Raw genomic sequence first — 14,112 nt, forward strand, 5'->3', positions numbered from 1 at the left:
AGTGACAGACACGTCTCTTTATGTAGGCAGAGAAAAACCGTCTATGGAGCTATGCAGCTACGACTATAGACTCAATGTTTATTTCACCGGTGATGGCGGTGGAGGAGATTGTCGAGGCTGGCTTCACTGCGAAGGATAGCGACGCCCGTAGAGGCCTGTTTGCGGAGTCGGCGACTGGCTGTGCGCTTTAGACGCGGCGGTAGCTTGCTGCGTTGCTGGTCTTGCGCTGTGCTGAACTTCCAGGCGTTCCCCTGTTTGTGGTTGTGATGGTGCTGCTGCTGAAGTTGCTGAGCGCAATAATCGCTGCCGACTATGACGCCGGGGATGCCGTGTGCGCCAAAGTCCATTGGACTCATGCTGGTGATGATATGGGCGTTGGAAATCATCATGCGCTCGACAGAGACCGGAATACTGTTCTTGTGAGTATGTTCTGTGGAGACGGAATGTGTCTGAGAGGCCATTTTTGTGTGTGTATGATTTTGTGTGTGTGTGTGTGTGTGTGTATGTTTGTGCGTGTGATTGCGAGTAGTTTTTTCTTTTGGAGTCGAGGGGATTTCGAACCCTTTTATACCTCACGCGACGCGAGGATGATCGTGACAGTCAAATGAGTTTAGGGAACGTCAAATGAGTTTAGGAGAAGTCAAATGAAGACCGTCAGCTGAAGGGAGGATAAGAACCTGTGGGAAGTGCTCCCAGCCAACCAACCAACCAGATTCACCTTTGATTCCCTTGAATCCTTCCATCCTCCCACAACGCTTTTCACATCTACAGCTCATCCCCAACGATGGCTGCCACTCTTGCCGACGTCTTCTCCTGGAAGTCCTTTGCGGAGCTGCTCCAGAACGGCTACGACAACCTGCAGTTACCGAGCTCGGATAACACCTCCCTCTTCCTTGACTTCATCGTTTACCATGCCACTTCAGATCCCCTCATCTTTGCCATCAGGGCTTCGCTCCTCTTCGCCTTCATCTGCTGGTTCCAGTCAATGGCTACAGGAACACATTCCTGGGTAAAATACACGCAGCGGAAACTGTACTCTGCACACTTGCAGCAAATCACACATTGCCAACTACTTTCAGGTACAATCAGCATCCTAACCCAACACAATGGGAATGATATCTAGGTCGACAGACTGTGGTCAATTGTCCCGGTCCTCTACACCGTCCACTACTCGGTCCGTGACATGCTCTACTGGCCCAAGGGCGAACCCTTCGACTACACTCCCCGTGTCTACATCGCCACCGTTCTAATCCTTGCCTGGGGCGCGCGATTGACCTACAACTTTTATCGCAAGGGAGGCTACGCCTTCGACAGCGAAGACTACCGCTGGCCCTACCTCGGATCAAAGATCCCATCGGGCATCTGGTTCTTCTTCAACGTCTTCTTTATCTGTCTTTTCCAGAACCTGCTGCTCGTCGCCATCACCGCGCCTGTCTACACCGCATGGAGGACGACCTTTGTTGAGACCACGCCATTGAACTGGATCGACGCCGTCGCAACCCTCCTGTTCATCGGCGGGTTGGCTCTTGAGACCATCGCAGATGAGCAACAGTGGGCATTCCAGGAGGCAAAGCGAAAGGCCATTGCGAAGAAGGAGGTCCTCACGGGCGATTATAAGCGTGGTTTCTTCACCCAAGGACTGTTCAAGTACTCACGACATCCCAACTTTTTCGGCGAACTGACTATCTGGTGGTACGAGCGACCGTTTCTTTTACTGCTGCTGCTGCTGTTGTTGTTGTTGTCGATGTGTGTGATGTCTTCTTGACCTCATCTCACCAAGATCATACATCTTACGATCGTACTTCTTGACTGTTGTAATCCCTATAGGTCCGTTTACCTGTTTTCAATCGCTTCTGGATATCCAACATATGTTGCGTGGATCAACCCTTCGATCGTCGGCGTCGCCAATCTGACCCTCCTGTTCCAGGGATCGACCTGGTTGACAGAGTACTTGACCTTCAAGAAGTATCCTACCTACAAGCTGTACAAAAAGACTACTTCTCGCTTGATTCCTCTGCCTGCTGGGACCAGTCTGGACGAGCTCGAGAGAAAGTCGCAGTGATTTTGTATTCTAAAATATGTATATGAATAAAAAAAAAAACGACATCGACGTTGTCGACCAGGTTCATATCCTTAGAAAAATAACAACAGCTCTCTCTATTACAATTAAACTATTAGTGGTGTACTCTATTTGCCAAGGAGACTAGGATGAATAAATGGGCCAGACGCGTCAACTAGACAGGGCTAAACAGAATTGAGCAATGGCTGATGCTTTTGGGTGCGGGTGTACTAGAGAGTGAGGGGTATATTCATGTAAGGAAACAGAGTGTTCAGTCATCCAGGGACTCGGACACCTGCTCCCAAAAGCCGATCAGAGACTTGACTGGTGGGGGCTTGTTATTCTTGTAGCCCTTCGTCATCGGCATCGAGGCCCTCCTCAAATTCTCGATCGACGCCTTCTTGACCGGGAACGTCGGCGACTGCAAGCTCTCGGCCTTGGCTTGGATAGTCATGCTGGTGCCGATGCGAAGCGTGGCCTTACGGGCCTCCCTCTCCGCCAAAAACGTCCGCCGTGCGAGCGAGGACGAAGGGTGGACGTGTGGTCGGGAAGCAAACATCCCTCCGCCATTGAGCTTCTCTGCTGAAAACAGCGGCACCTTGGACGAGCGTACGGACGACACAGACGAGGTCACCTCAGAGGAAGGCGATACGACCAGCATAGCAACTGCCAAAGTGCCGGCACTCTCGTTGTTCAGCTCTGAGGATTTCGATGCCCGGCGCTGCCTCGAGCTGCTCACCGGCACAAGGAACGTATCTGCGATAGGCGTTGCGAGCTCCTTATTTTCGGAATCGGTCTTCTCCATCGTGGTGATGGAGGCAGCTCCTAGGATGGCAGGGAGACTTTTCTCCTGCTTGGTATTGCCATCAAGAGTAGAAGAAGACAACGCCGATTTCGTTGCCTTGGCGCCGTTTGCCAGGTCATTGTCAGCAATAGGAAGCTCCTGAATGATAGTCTCGGAGATTTGCAGTGAGACCCTAGGAGAAGTAGCAGTAGACTGCGAAGTCTCGACCTTGTCGAAAGTAGCCGTGGTAGTAATGGTAGTGGTAGGTGTAATCAGGGACATGTCGCAGGACTCGGTCGAGTCGGCTGAGAGAGGGGTACTGAAAGTGGTGGGTGTCTGTGGGGTGGATGGGGAGCCCCAAGGCGAGACCTGGACAGAGGAGCGACGCTTGATGGCCACACGGGCCATACTGCTCAGACGCCGAAACACGTTGCGAGGTTGCTGGTAGTTTTCTGTGGGTTTGGATAATTTCAAGGACGACATGGTTCGTAATTTTGCCGTTTCGAGAGGAGCCGTGTGAGGGTTTTTTTTTTTTTTTTTTTTTTTTTATGGAGAGGAAGGGGTCGGTGGATAGATGAGTTCAAGTTGAAGGCCGTTAGAAAGACAATACTCGTAATTGATCAAGGCGAACAAAAGAAATCCAAAACAGAACATGAAAAAAATAAAAACGTTAAAGGGTGTTCATACCAGCAGCCATTTTGATCTTGTCAACCACGCTATTGAGCTGGGCACGGTAAGCCATGCAGAAACTTGACTGAGGATCAATGCGCTGGAGCCACTCCTCGTAGCAAGCCAAGTGCTCGAGCGGTTGGCGAAGGGCCGAGTCCCATTCGGCAAGCATGTGGTCCGGGTTCTAAGAATTGACGGAGTAGTAGGCAGATATCTCAGCATGGGACCAGGAGAAGCGTTTATTTCTTACTTCTAATGAAATATTAGCATCGCACAACCAGTACCATGGGACATGGACATGGATACGAGCACAGACATAAGCATGGAATGTAGAAATTGACCAATGGCCACAAGAAAAAAAAAAAAAAAAAACGCGCCTTCACACGTCTGTGGTACATAGGACATGCATATGATCAGGAGTCAGCCTTGGCCCTTTAACGGCTTTAGTGTACAGCCTTTTGCTTACCTGCTCACGGCGAGTCAGCTTTTTTAGGGAGATAGACAACTCTCGACTGTGCTCAACAAGGATGGGCTCAAGGGCCATCAGCTATAAAAGTGCCACGCAGATGTTAACTGACTGAAGAAGCAGAAGCAGATGCAATGCAGTTGGCCCTCACGAGCTTCTGTCCACCTACCAGCTCATTGATCAATTCCGCAGCCTCACGAAGGTCCTCGATTACAGCAACGACATCCTATGATCCAGATCCAGGCCGGAAACAAAGAATGGGCATGCATTCACCGTTAGTCATGGCTTTTTTTTTATACAAATATAACTCTTGCCGGGACAAGGAGAGGTGAAATTTTAGAATGCTGGGGGGCGGCCCAATTAAGAAAAGAAAAAAAAAGGAGGCAGTGTATCAAAGCAGCTGTCATAAAAAGCACAAGGCACAGAGGTCAAGGGGTGCACAACATAGCACACAATGGATAAAATATGGACACAAACGACCTGTATGCATGTCAAAGCGCGTTCACGTCCAGGAAGGGTAGACAAAGACAACGACCGTATGCACGGACTGTGGAGAAGAATAGAGAGGAAATGGTCCAATACTCACTTCATGAAACTTGGAATGAATCTGCACCATCTCAGCCCATCGATCAACCAGCGATCGGACAGTAGTGCTCTCCTTGCGGCCTACGGTCACGGAGGTTTCTACAGCTTGGTTCAGAGCATATGCAATCCGCTAAGAATGAAAAAGAATGGGCGCAACAAAAAAAAAAAATATTCGTCCATTAATATCTTGTATGTTATATGCGAAATATCGTAAATGTGCCTACATGATACAACTCCATTATGTACATTGAGTGTGGTGAGGTGATGTCCCTCTGAGATGACAAGATCTGTAATGGCCATCGTCGCCATTGGCTGTGGGTATGTTCTCATTTTAGGGCTCGATCCGTATGCACTGTTTACGTCTGAATCATTCATGCCAGCTCCGGACGACAAAGTGTCTGAGTAGCGTGGAGAACTTGAGCTCATCATGGTTGATGAACTGGAAACAAATGATGGTGACGGCGACGCCGGGTGGGGGCGTAGTTTAGTGTCCAAAGAGGGGACAGTCTTGGATACAGTCTTTCGAAGGGGTAGCTGATTTAAGGTGGCAACTGGTGCGAGCAATGGTGTACGCAGTCCCGTAGATTCCTGGAAGAGAAGGGCTGGGGTAGACAATGAAGTATCTGAAACCGAGGGTGATCGCGAAAAGGAGTTCTGTAGCTGCAGCTGTTGTTGTTGAGGGTGTCCCTGGATATGTGGAGGTGAGCCACGTCTTGAGCTCAATGAAGGAGAAGGTGATAAGCCCTTGCTCTTGGAAGCAGCTGGAGTTGTGAGAGGAATACTGATGGAGGATACTAGCGGCAGAGAAGTGGAGGACGCAGAGAAGGAGGGAACTGGACAAGGAGAAGGCAAAGATCCAAAGGCGTGGCTGACTTTTTCAACAGAGGACTGGGAGGCCATACTGATACAAGAGCTGGCGTTGGATGACAGGCTATAAATACTGTGGCCTTGCACGCTTGTTTGGCTGAAGGTGCATGGGTTGTTGCTATGGTTGTATATGGAAGGGTAAGGATGATGTGGAAGGTACTGCGCGCATTGAGTGAGGTCAAGGCTACTCTTGTTGCTGTTCTTCGACAGGTTGTAGAAGGAATGGTCACTGAGACTGACGCTGCTGCTCACGCTGCTGCCAATGCTGCTGCCAATGCTGCAACTGTAAATACTGCTCCTACTACTATATACACTGCCGACGCTGTATGAGTGCTGATTTCCAACAGAAATAGTTGTGCAGGAAGGGAGGGTAGCAAACAGGAATGGAGCTTGGGAGATGTGGTGAGACATGACGATGAAGTAGGTGATTTTACAAGTTGGTGTGCTTGAAGGTAATGCCGATGGGTGCCGTGTTTAGTTCTGTCTGTAATCGTGTCTGGAATACAAAAAAAGAAAAAAAAAAAAAAAAGGGCCGGTAGTATCTGTTCTGGGACAGTTTATGTCAGTGCAAATCAAGAGGCAAATGCTGAGGAGAGAAAAGTGACAGAAGAGACTGGAAAAGGGAACAAAGTGGCGAATTAATGTTGTCCCGTCGAACAGGGAATAAACGAACGAACGAACGGAGGATTGGCTGGACGGGGTATTAAGCACGTTGAAGGTTAGCTAGATACCTGGTTAATCAAAGCATCGGAAGAGGGCGCTGGGAGCTGGAGCAGAAGGACTCTGTCGTGACCAAAGTAGAATGTGCACTGCAGAAATATATTTTTACATGTCCTAGGAAGATAAGTGGACGACTAATCTGCAGGGTGCGAATGTTTGTCCTTGGCTCTATGGCTGATGTCGCCCTTCCTTTGCTTACTCTGCTTCTGCTTCCATTTTTATAAGAAAGCTAGTGTTTATGCGCAAGCAAGGGACAGGAGTCATTCGTTTGTCAGAAAATAGACGGGAGTTAACGCGGCAAAGCCTAACAGATATCAATTGCATGAGAGCCAACTTTGCCTAGAGAAAGATGGTTATAAAAGCGGCACATAATATACCATGGTAGAGCCTCGATGTTGCCTGCGAGCGAATTACTGTGGTGGTGGCTCTGGCGATGAGCTCCAGCGAGCTGTCACTATTCAGATTGGTCATTTCAACTGCCATGGATCTGAGTGTCTGATAATGAATCCTGTGGATGGGTTGTGTTCAGTACAAACAGACACGTACATTTCATATCCAGGGCACGCACAGTGCTCGTTCATGATTGGCCAAGAAAACACGCGTTTTCCTAGGTTGCCAAGCACCATGTTGCTGAACAACACGATACATTCTCTAGTAGGTCTCCAAAAGCAAAACGTTGTAAGAAAAAATTCTAGTACCTAGGCCGTCATTGTTGTCTTTTCGATGTTTATCGAAGGAGAACAGGAGCGGCGGATTTGCAGGCCCAGGGGCTGTTAACATGTGTGCTTGGTGACATTCCATAAGTGATGAACATACTGGTCGCGTATGTGTTTCCTGTCTTGGCACCTTGGCGATATAGCCATTAGACATAATTCAACAACAGGAAGAATCACACGAAGGCACAGGTACTGGGCTGGCTGTTGCTTGTAACATCCAAATCCTTAAGCAGCGCAAAAGCCGATCTCCCCTATTCTATGGCTGTCAAATTTATGCATACAGCCAATGCACTTCTAATGTGAAAAGAAAGGCTTTTTTTTTTAATTGATCGCTGTCGCGGCGATGATGCTTGTAAAATCCCCCGGTCCATCCATCATGTTCATCCTTTATCTGTTCATTCTAATCCATGGGCTTTGCTTCTTAGTTATTCATCAGGTTCAATGTTAAATACCATGTATACGCCATACCCTTCAACCTTTTGCTCCTTTGTATCTTCACTAACCTTCCTCTGTAACTTTAATTGACGAATCGCTTACTGCTCATTTCAAAACTACTCTCGCCGTTGAGAACGTAAGTGGGTGCATGTCACAACTGACTTTCCGATGCATATCCTTCATATTTGGAGTCCAAAGTACGCATCAATATGAAGGTTGACTCCAGTTGTCGCCATGGATGAGTGCATGATCCAAATAAATCGAGAAAAGCGTGGAGTGGGTAGTCTGCGTTTAGAGGAATGATGCTCGCGAAAAAGCAGATAATGCTGGTATATTCCGCGCCTGGTTCTTCATAATGCTGCTGACGCAGGTTTTCTCAGGCGGGGCCTTTTTGGGCACATAATTTGAACAAGTGTTGCTTTGACGGGAATGGCAAGTGACGGCATGTGGATTTTCCTTCTCGTGCTCTCCTTGCTGACTATGAAAATTAGTCAATAGCATGTTTTTTAATACCTCAGGAAGGTGTGGGGAGATGAAGAGAAGGTTTTTTTTTGTTTCTGAACGTTGTTTCTCACTGTCTGAGAAATAAGAAACAGCTGTGGGGTCGGCCATATTTATCATATACCCCAACCCAACACCCGACCTCACCCAGGTCACTTCAATTGCCTCATTATATTCGTCCACACAACCTTCCTGGGCTGCCCTTCCTTCCTCTCTCTTCGCCCCTTCTTCTTCACCCCCTCCTCTCTTTCCATTCCTCTCATTCGTCCTCATTGCAACGAACCCATTCCCTCCTTTCGGATTCCTCCCAAGCCCTCTCAGTGTTCATTTCACCCGTTCACTCTGCGTTACCCCTGAGTCCATAGACCGCTTCTGCTCAGTCTCTCTCCACTCTCCTACACAGCCATCTGTATTCATCCTTACGCTGTAGGTGAGCAATCCCAGGCCAGAAGCTCGCTCCTTTACCCTGACTCCTAGTAGCAGCTTATTTGCTACTGTTAGACCAACTGTATGTGTGGTTTTTTTTTCTGCTTTTTCACACTACTTATAACCTGTCCTGGATTAGCTCAATCTTGATGGTAGTCATCTAATCAACTCACACAACATCTTACTCCTATCCCGATCTGCACACTATCGCCCCTCCCTTGACCCCTCACACCCTTAGGATTGCGCGCCAAAAGCACAGGGTGCCATGAAGGACAACACATCTCCCGCTTCCTCTCGCTCGTCATCCTCGAGCAGCTTCTCAAAGACGACAGCCCTCGACCCCCCTCATTCTTCCTCTGACCTCCATCAAACCCATCATCTTCACAAGCTGCGTGATGTCGGCCGAGGGGACATCATCAAAGACCCATTGTATGCACTAGGAGAAACATCATCAGAGCCCATTCATACTTTTTCTATCGCACCATGCGACCAGAGCAGCATTGACGATCCTGAGAAAGGCCGCTGCGATCGACGACATTCGGCTCAACTACCTGACGAAGCTGCCCAGGTCGAGAATGAGCTTGGACCGCTCTGTACTTGGGCTGAGTTGCCACAATGGATGCAAGACAACCCAGCTATCTTGACAGGATATCGAAGGGCGACCTATAGTTACCACAAGTGTCTGCGATCGCTTGGTTATCTGCACAACGAAAGCGGTAAGTGAGCCTATTCACTGTACTAATTGAAAAAGATACAGGATACGGCTCGTGGTTTTCCATTCATAGTTAACCGTGGTTGCACAGACTGAAGAGCAGCACATGGGCCTCAAGTTTATCGATAAAAAACAGTTGGCTAATGACGCTTTCCTTCTCTAGTCAACATTTGGTCGCATCTGCTCGGCGCCGTGGCCTTCCTGATAGTCGCGCCCATCTCGTACTTCAAGGTGCTGGGAGTCCAAGACACGATTCGATGGACTGACATTGCGGTCCTGTACGCGTTCCTGGCTGGAGCTATTATCTGTCTGTCCATGTCAGCCAGCTTCCATACCTTCAGCTGCCACTCTGAAAAGGTAAATCTCTCTTTGATCCGAAAGCATTGTAATTCCCTCTTTTTATTCTAGAGACCTGACTACTCACCCGTTTATTTGTGCATCATTTCTAGGTTTGCTCACAATGGATTCGATGCGACTACCTGGGCATTGTCTTTCTAATTGTTGGCTCGTATTACCCTGCGATCTTCTACGGATTCTACTGTCATCAGACATGGCAGATCTTGTACATCTCTGTGATCTCGACCTTGGGCGCTTTGACGATCGTGGCAGTGATGAGGCCTAAATTCCGCTCGCCTCAATTCCGCTGGGTGCGCTCGGCTCTGTTCCTGGCAGTGGGCCTTTCGGGTTTATGTCCCATCATCCATGGCATCATTCTCTATGGGGTATGTTGCATGTATACTGGTGAATCAGTGCACCAAAAAAAAAAAAAAAAAAAAAAAAAAAAGTCGAGTTACACGGGCTTTTGAATGACAATTGGTGTGCCTGATCTAGTTTTAACGCCTAATTTTCTTTTCCCTTCACATACTTAGTTCGCTATGGCGCAACACGCGATTGCATTGAACTACATGTTCTGCATGGGCGCTGCGTACGTATTCGGAGCATTGATCTATGGCAGTCGTACACCAGAGTGCTTCTTCCCCGGGAAATTTGACAACTTTGTAAGTCGTACATGGTTCCCCAAGCGTCAAGGGAACTCTTCAGGGACGAAGGGGACGTGGAAACTAATCGAACGCGTTCTTTGTTATGATTGTAGATGGCGTCACACCAAATTTTCCACGTTTGCGTCCTGATCGGCTGCGTTGTCCACTTCCTGGGTGTTATTAAGGCCATGACCTTTTGGCATACGACAGACCACAGCTGCGCCATTCCTCTGGACCAAATGAAAGCTATGTTTGTGAACTAGGCTGCTTTTTTCCTTGTTACTAGAGGATCCAGAAAGAGCAGATGGAGTCTAGAGATGAGGAGTGGAGCAGATGGCCGTTCTTGTTTTTATATTTGTACCCCACATAGCTTTTATTCCGCGTTCTTACGCTTTAGTTATTGTGCTCCGTCATTCTGTTTCCGGTTCCCTGCATGGTCTCCCTTGTATTCATTTGTTTACCCCTCTTGTACTATTATCATCCTGTCACTAATAAAGTGGATCCATTTGTCATGTAGTTATGGATGAGCCGAACCGTTTGCACTCGTGAAAAGGTAGGATAATCCAGGGTCGAGTGTAAGGTGCCTCAAGGGATATTTACTGTCGGTAGAGATATGATATTAGCGCTGTTCTCTACTCAATCTATCGCATCTTTTGGGTTGTCCTCAAGGACTACGACTGATCCTTAATATGACGTCGCCTACGGTTGGTCATGGAACGCGTAATCTTCTATGTACAAGTTATTCAAGGATCAAATGGCCTCCATCTACTTCATAATGTGGTCTCATCGTACCTCAATAAAAGCGATTTGAATCAACACCTTTTTTTCCTGCCTTGAACCCTTTCCTTCCTGGGAGATGTTCACCAATTAGGAATCCTCTCTTACTAAATCAATATACATTGGGTTGAAAAGATTGAAGGTCGGGTCTTGCAAAAATATTGTGCTGAGTATCCCCCTGGAGTCCCAACCTTGCGACCTCAACCTTGCACGTCGTGACCACAGGAAGCGGAGTAAACAAACATGGCTGCTGGACTTTGCCGTTGTTAATAGATGAGGTCCCATGGTGTTCAGGCGTCGGGGCTTGAATTACTCATGCATGCAAAAGCGAGAGTGCAAGGTTGTTTGCTAGCTATCTTTAGGTACTTTCGGCCGGCTGCCAGTTCAGTCCACGGTCGGGACAATGTGCATGCAAGCGCGAGAACCCAATTCGCAATTGCACCTTCTCATTTCTTTAGTCAAGCATGGATGCAAAACGGCCGAAGGAAAGGAAGACACAAATATTTGATTGGTTAAATACGTTGCTGTGCACAGCATCGAAACTCATGTGGCGCCATGTAAAGCGGTGATGATGAGTTAAACAGAGCTTGTGTATTAAACAACCAAGAGAGAGGTGGTGGAGGGTGGACGGAAGGTAAGCCCTAAGCGACATGTCCGGCTCTGGTCTGTTTCATTAGTTGCCCATAGGTACCAGCAATGGTTTCCACTGGGTTTTAGGTTTTTGATGGATATAATGTGATGCTACGCTCATCCTCCTCGTAGTGATTCTTGTTCCTTTTAAGCGCACGGTGTGTCTGTTTTGTCAATGGAAGCACACAGCCTAAACTTTTACTGTTCCTGGAAGAGATTGTCATTCACGACACCTGCACAGGAACGAGATCTGCACAGGAACGAGATCTGCACAGGAGCGAGATCTGCACAGGAACAAGTCCTGCAGCCCACGGCAAGCTCTCTATCACATTGCGCTACGTTTTTTTGCTCGCTTTCTACTTCTCTGCAGCACGGTTCAAGAACTATATCTGTAGTGTGTGCCTTTATATTCTCCAGGAAAATAAAGAAAGGAAAAGAACGAAAAAAAGGCTGGCTGCAGGGCCGCTCGTAAGGCGCTTTAAAGATTTGCATATGTATTTGGTGCAATATTGATGGCATAAATTATAGGTACTATTCTCTGTCCAGCTGTGTTTTCTCGGTCATGTTTGAAGGTAAAAGTTGACACGCCTTATACTGCTTACTATAATGCCTCCCGTTTACGTTTGGTCATGAAATGCGTAAATTTCCCTGTGAAGATCATCTAAGGATTGAATGGCTTCCATCCATTTCATGATATGTGGTCTCATGGTATCCACGATCGCATCAGCGGCTTCCTTGACCTGCTCACCCGGATGGCGGTCAAAGCAAAAGTACTCGACGTGTGTTTTTGTGGTGGATCTACAATTCTGATCTTCTTGATGGTAGGACCAGATTTCATGCAGGATCTTCTCGAGTAAGAAAACGAAGTTCAATGGATTCTGCGTGGACGGAAATATTTCCAAGCGGTCTCGTTCTAGCCCACAGCACAATAACTTGTCTTGAAAACGGTATGAGGGGTCTGAAGTCCAGCCGACCTTAATGGAAACTTGAGCAGGAACCATAAAAAAGATCCGTTTAACAACAAGAACGGAAACAAGCAGGAGAAATTAGCAATAGGAACCCAAAGGAGCGTATACTGTCCTTACATCGCGTCAAACTTACGCCGAGATTCCTCTTCCTGGGCAATGGGCACCATGATATATACATAACCGCTGCCATGGTGTTCATCCAGAGTTTTCTTAAATGCTTCAATCGAATCGTGAGTGCTGCATAAGTCCCGCTCCATGTCTGCTGTTGTCATGCGTAAGGTCTCGAAGTACTTTTCAATGGCTTTGCGGATACCGACCTTGACCGCGGGCCCATAGCCACTTGTTAACGCTGTTGAAGAGTTTGATTGTATAGCCGCATTTTTTTCTTTGCGTTAGAATTATTCAACAGGAAGAACAGTCAATGTGTTGTTCGCAACATAAAAGAAAGTGTAGGACTTTACCGTCAAATTTCCATCCGGCAAAGACAAGTCGCCGCACTTTTTGAATTTCATCCTTTCGGCCTGTTCGAATTAATACTTCCAGGTTATCCGAAGGCTTCTCTCGGATTCGATCCAACTTGTACGGGTGGCTCGTCCTGATTTGCCCATGACGCACCCGGAAGATCCGGCCTCTACATCGATTACGATGTGATTCGCACAGGAATGTGCGTCTGTCCTGATCCGGACACAACGCCTTGTACTCTTGCTTCGTGCACAGCTCGCCGGTTTTGCGTTTAATTGCAATGCATCGTAAACGGTCGGGATCCTTGCCCAGTAGGCCCTTAGGAAAGTGCCGAGTGCAATAATAATCTTTATCGTCGGGAACAACCAGCTCTAGAGGGCTCGTGTTACGGCATTTGGACTTGCCAGTATAGACACATTCTCGCCGCGTAGCCTTTTGGCCTGCGTGGGTTCTCCCGTAGTCTACGGTGAAATGCTGATGTACTTGCGGTAATAGTGCAACTTCTGTAGACCAAAAAAAAAAAAAAAAAAAAAAAAAAAAAAAAAAAAAAAAAAAAAAGTGCTGAGATTACTGTAACATCTTTTCTTCATAAATATAGCTCAGAACCAAGGTCTAAAGTTGCGTCTCATCTCAAACATCAAATATTTACCTTCCTGCAAAAAATGGGAGTTTTCGTTCGCAGACGCGTCGTCGGACAAACGAGGGATATTACCCGTACCAAATGCAGCATTTTTTTCTATGGCCAATATAGCATCCTCCTCTAATGGTAGTAAGTCCAGAGATGCCATTTTAGGTTAGTGAGTTATTTTGGAACGATAAAGAAAGAGAGGGTGGTCGAAGGCCTGGATGCAGTTGTGAGGAAAGAGACGGTTGCAAAAATTGATGAATTGCAAGTTCGTCGCTTCTTTTATGTAAATATTGCTCAAAAATGGGCTTCAGCCTCGTAACCAGAACGGCCAATTAAACAACCAGGATTGTTGAACTTCGCCAGTTCCGATCGATAAATCCTATGGCGTCGAGACGGGTAAAGGAAGCTCTTTTTGCATGCATGCTACAAATCTGCTTCCACTTCTGCACCTCACCATTTTTGTTGTGCCGAACGTAAAGACGAAGCATTTATTCTCAGTGTTGGAATGTTGTAAACAAACGATCAAACGGTGGGGTGACACACTTGCTTGGCTAATCATAGCTGTGTGCAACCTCGAGGTTCTTGCATCGCCCTGAACAGTAGGGGCATGACTTGACAGCAGCACAGCATAATCATTCAGAACGTATATAGAATAAACAAGCAAATCAGAGAGACGAAGTGGCGAATTGATATATGAAAATTTTCGACAGCGTCCAGCTTCGGGTCT

At 47.3% G+C, this 14,112-nt stretch overlaps 5 protein-coding genes across 5 annotated transcripts; 2 read left to right on the forward strand and 3 right to left on the reverse strand.

Annotated features, from left to right (window-relative positions):
• Positions 1-543: 543 nt before the first annotated feature.
• On the forward strand, positions 544-2,134 carry BC939DRAFT_417260 (uncharacterized protein). Its single transcript, XM_051553020.1, has 3 exons — positions 544-1,009; positions 1,124-1,692; positions 1,828-2,134. The coding sequence occupies exons 1-3, from the start codon at positions 785-787 to the stop codon at positions 2,060-2,062; spliced, it is 1,029 nt and encodes a 342-aa protein (XP_051406376.1). The 5' UTR covers positions 544-784; the 3' UTR covers positions 2,063-2,134.
• A 1-nt stretch (position 2,135) lies between these two features.
• Positions 2,136-3,884, reverse strand: BC939DRAFT_469543 (uncharacterized protein; the record flags this gene model as incomplete). The annotated part of the gene is made up of 3 exons (XM_051558024.1): positions 3,797-3,884; positions 3,531-3,696; positions 2,136-3,295 (listed from the first exon to the last, which is right to left on the reverse strand). Coding segments are annotated over exons 1-3 (1,130 nt in total), but the record flags the coding sequence as incomplete, so codon positions are not given.
• On the reverse strand, positions 3,846-5,925 carry BC939DRAFT_469546 (uncharacterized protein). Its single transcript, XM_051558025.1, has 4 exons — positions 4,810-5,925; positions 4,565-4,693; positions 4,148-4,204; positions 3,846-4,059 (listed from the first exon to the last, which is right to left on the reverse strand). The coding sequence occupies exons 1-4, from the start codon at positions 5,839-5,841 to the stop codon at positions 3,892-3,894; spliced, it is 1,386 nt and encodes a 461-aa protein (XP_051406378.1). The 5' UTR covers positions 5,842-5,925; the 3' UTR covers positions 3,846-3,891.
• Positions 5,926-8,758: 2,833 nt separating this feature from the next.
• Positions 8,759-10,443, forward strand: BC939DRAFT_53544 (putative hemolysin-III channel protein Izh2). Its single transcript, XM_051561728.1, has 5 exons — positions 8,759-8,944; positions 9,104-9,297; positions 9,390-9,662; positions 9,810-9,938; positions 10,034-10,443. Exons 1-5 carry the CDS (start codon positions 8,848-8,850, stop codon positions 10,181-10,183), a joined length of 843 nt encoding a protein of 280 aa, XP_051406379.1. The 5' UTR covers positions 8,759-8,847; the 3' UTR covers positions 10,184-10,443.
• Positions 10,444-11,778: 1,335 nt separating this feature from the next.
• BC939DRAFT_469554 (uncharacterized protein) lies at positions 11,779-13,625 on the reverse strand. The gene is made up of 4 exons (XM_051558026.1): positions 13,407-13,625; positions 12,757-13,260; positions 12,429-12,644; positions 11,779-12,312 (listed from the first exon to the last, which is right to left on the reverse strand). The coding sequence occupies exons 1-4, from the start codon at positions 13,543-13,545 to the stop codon at positions 11,945-11,947; spliced, it is 1,227 nt and encodes a 408-aa protein (XP_051406380.1). The 5' UTR covers positions 13,546-13,625; the 3' UTR covers positions 11,779-11,944.
• Positions 13,626-14,112: the final 487 nt, after the last annotated feature.

This window comes from Gamsiella multidivaricata, assembly GCF_025024155.1.
Source record: "Gamsiella multidivaricata strain RSA 2152 chromosome Unknown BC939scaffold_131, whole genome shotgun sequence".
NCBI classification, from domain to species: domain Eukaryota; kingdom Fungi; phylum Mortierellomycota; class Mortierellomycetes; order Mortierellales; family Mortierellaceae; genus Gamsiella; species Gamsiella multidivaricata.

What these genes read in the sequence shown, in the direction of transcription:
- BC939DRAFT_469554 (XM_051558026.1), bottom strand. Translation starts at nt 13,545, where the DNA reads ATGGCATCTCTGGACTTACTACCATTAGAGGAGGATGCTATATTGGCC. An exon ending in CTCCCATTTTTTGCAGGAAG is followed by an intron (nt 13,261 to 13,406) that starts GTAAATATTTGA and finishes TTTGGTCTACAG; the next exon opens with AAGTTGCACTATTACCGCAA. An exon ending in TGCCGGATGGAAATTTGACG is followed by an intron (nt 12,645 to 12,756) that starts GTAAAGTCCTAC and finishes ACTCTTCAACAG; the next exon opens with CGTTAACAAGTGGCTATGGG.
- BC939DRAFT_417260 (XM_051553020.1), top strand. Translation starts at nt 785, where the DNA reads ATGGCTGCCACTCTTGCCGACGTCTTCTCCTGGAAGTCCTTTGCGGAG. An exon ending in CTACAGGAACACATTCCTGG is followed by an intron (nt 1,010 to 1,123) that starts GTAAAATACACG and finishes AATGATATCTAG; the next exon opens with GTCGACAGACTGTGGTCAAT. An exon ending in GGCGAACTGACTATCTGGTG is followed by an intron (nt 1,693 to 1,827) that starts GTACGAGCGACC and finishes TAATCCCTATAG; the next exon opens with GTCCGTTTACCTGTTTTCAA.
- BC939DRAFT_469546 (XM_051558025.1), bottom strand. Translation starts at nt 5,841, where the DNA reads ATGTCTCACCACATCTCCCAAGCTCCATTCCTGTTTGCTACCCTCCCT. An exon ending in ATCACCTCACCACACTCAAT is followed by an intron (nt 4,694 to 4,809) that starts GTACATAATGGA and finishes TTTCATTCTTAG; the next exon opens with CGGATTGCATATGCTCTGAA. An exon ending in CGGAATTGATCAATGAGCTG is followed by an intron (nt 4,060 to 4,147) that starts GTAGGTGGACAG and finishes GCACTTTTATAG; the next exon opens with CTGATGGCCCTTGAGCCCAT.
- BC939DRAFT_53544 (XM_051561728.1), top strand. Translation starts at nt 8,848, where the DNA reads ATGCAAGACAACCCAGCTATCTTGACAGGATATCGAAGGGCGACCTAT. An exon ending in ATGGCATCATTCTCTATGGG is followed by an intron (nt 9,663 to 9,809) that starts GTATGTTGCATG and finishes TCACATACTTAG; the next exon opens with TTCGCTATGGCGCAACACGC. An exon ending in CCGGGAAATTTGACAACTTT is followed by an intron (nt 9,939 to 10,033) that starts GTAAGTCGTACA and finishes TTATGATTGTAG; the next exon opens with ATGGCGTCACACCAAATTTT.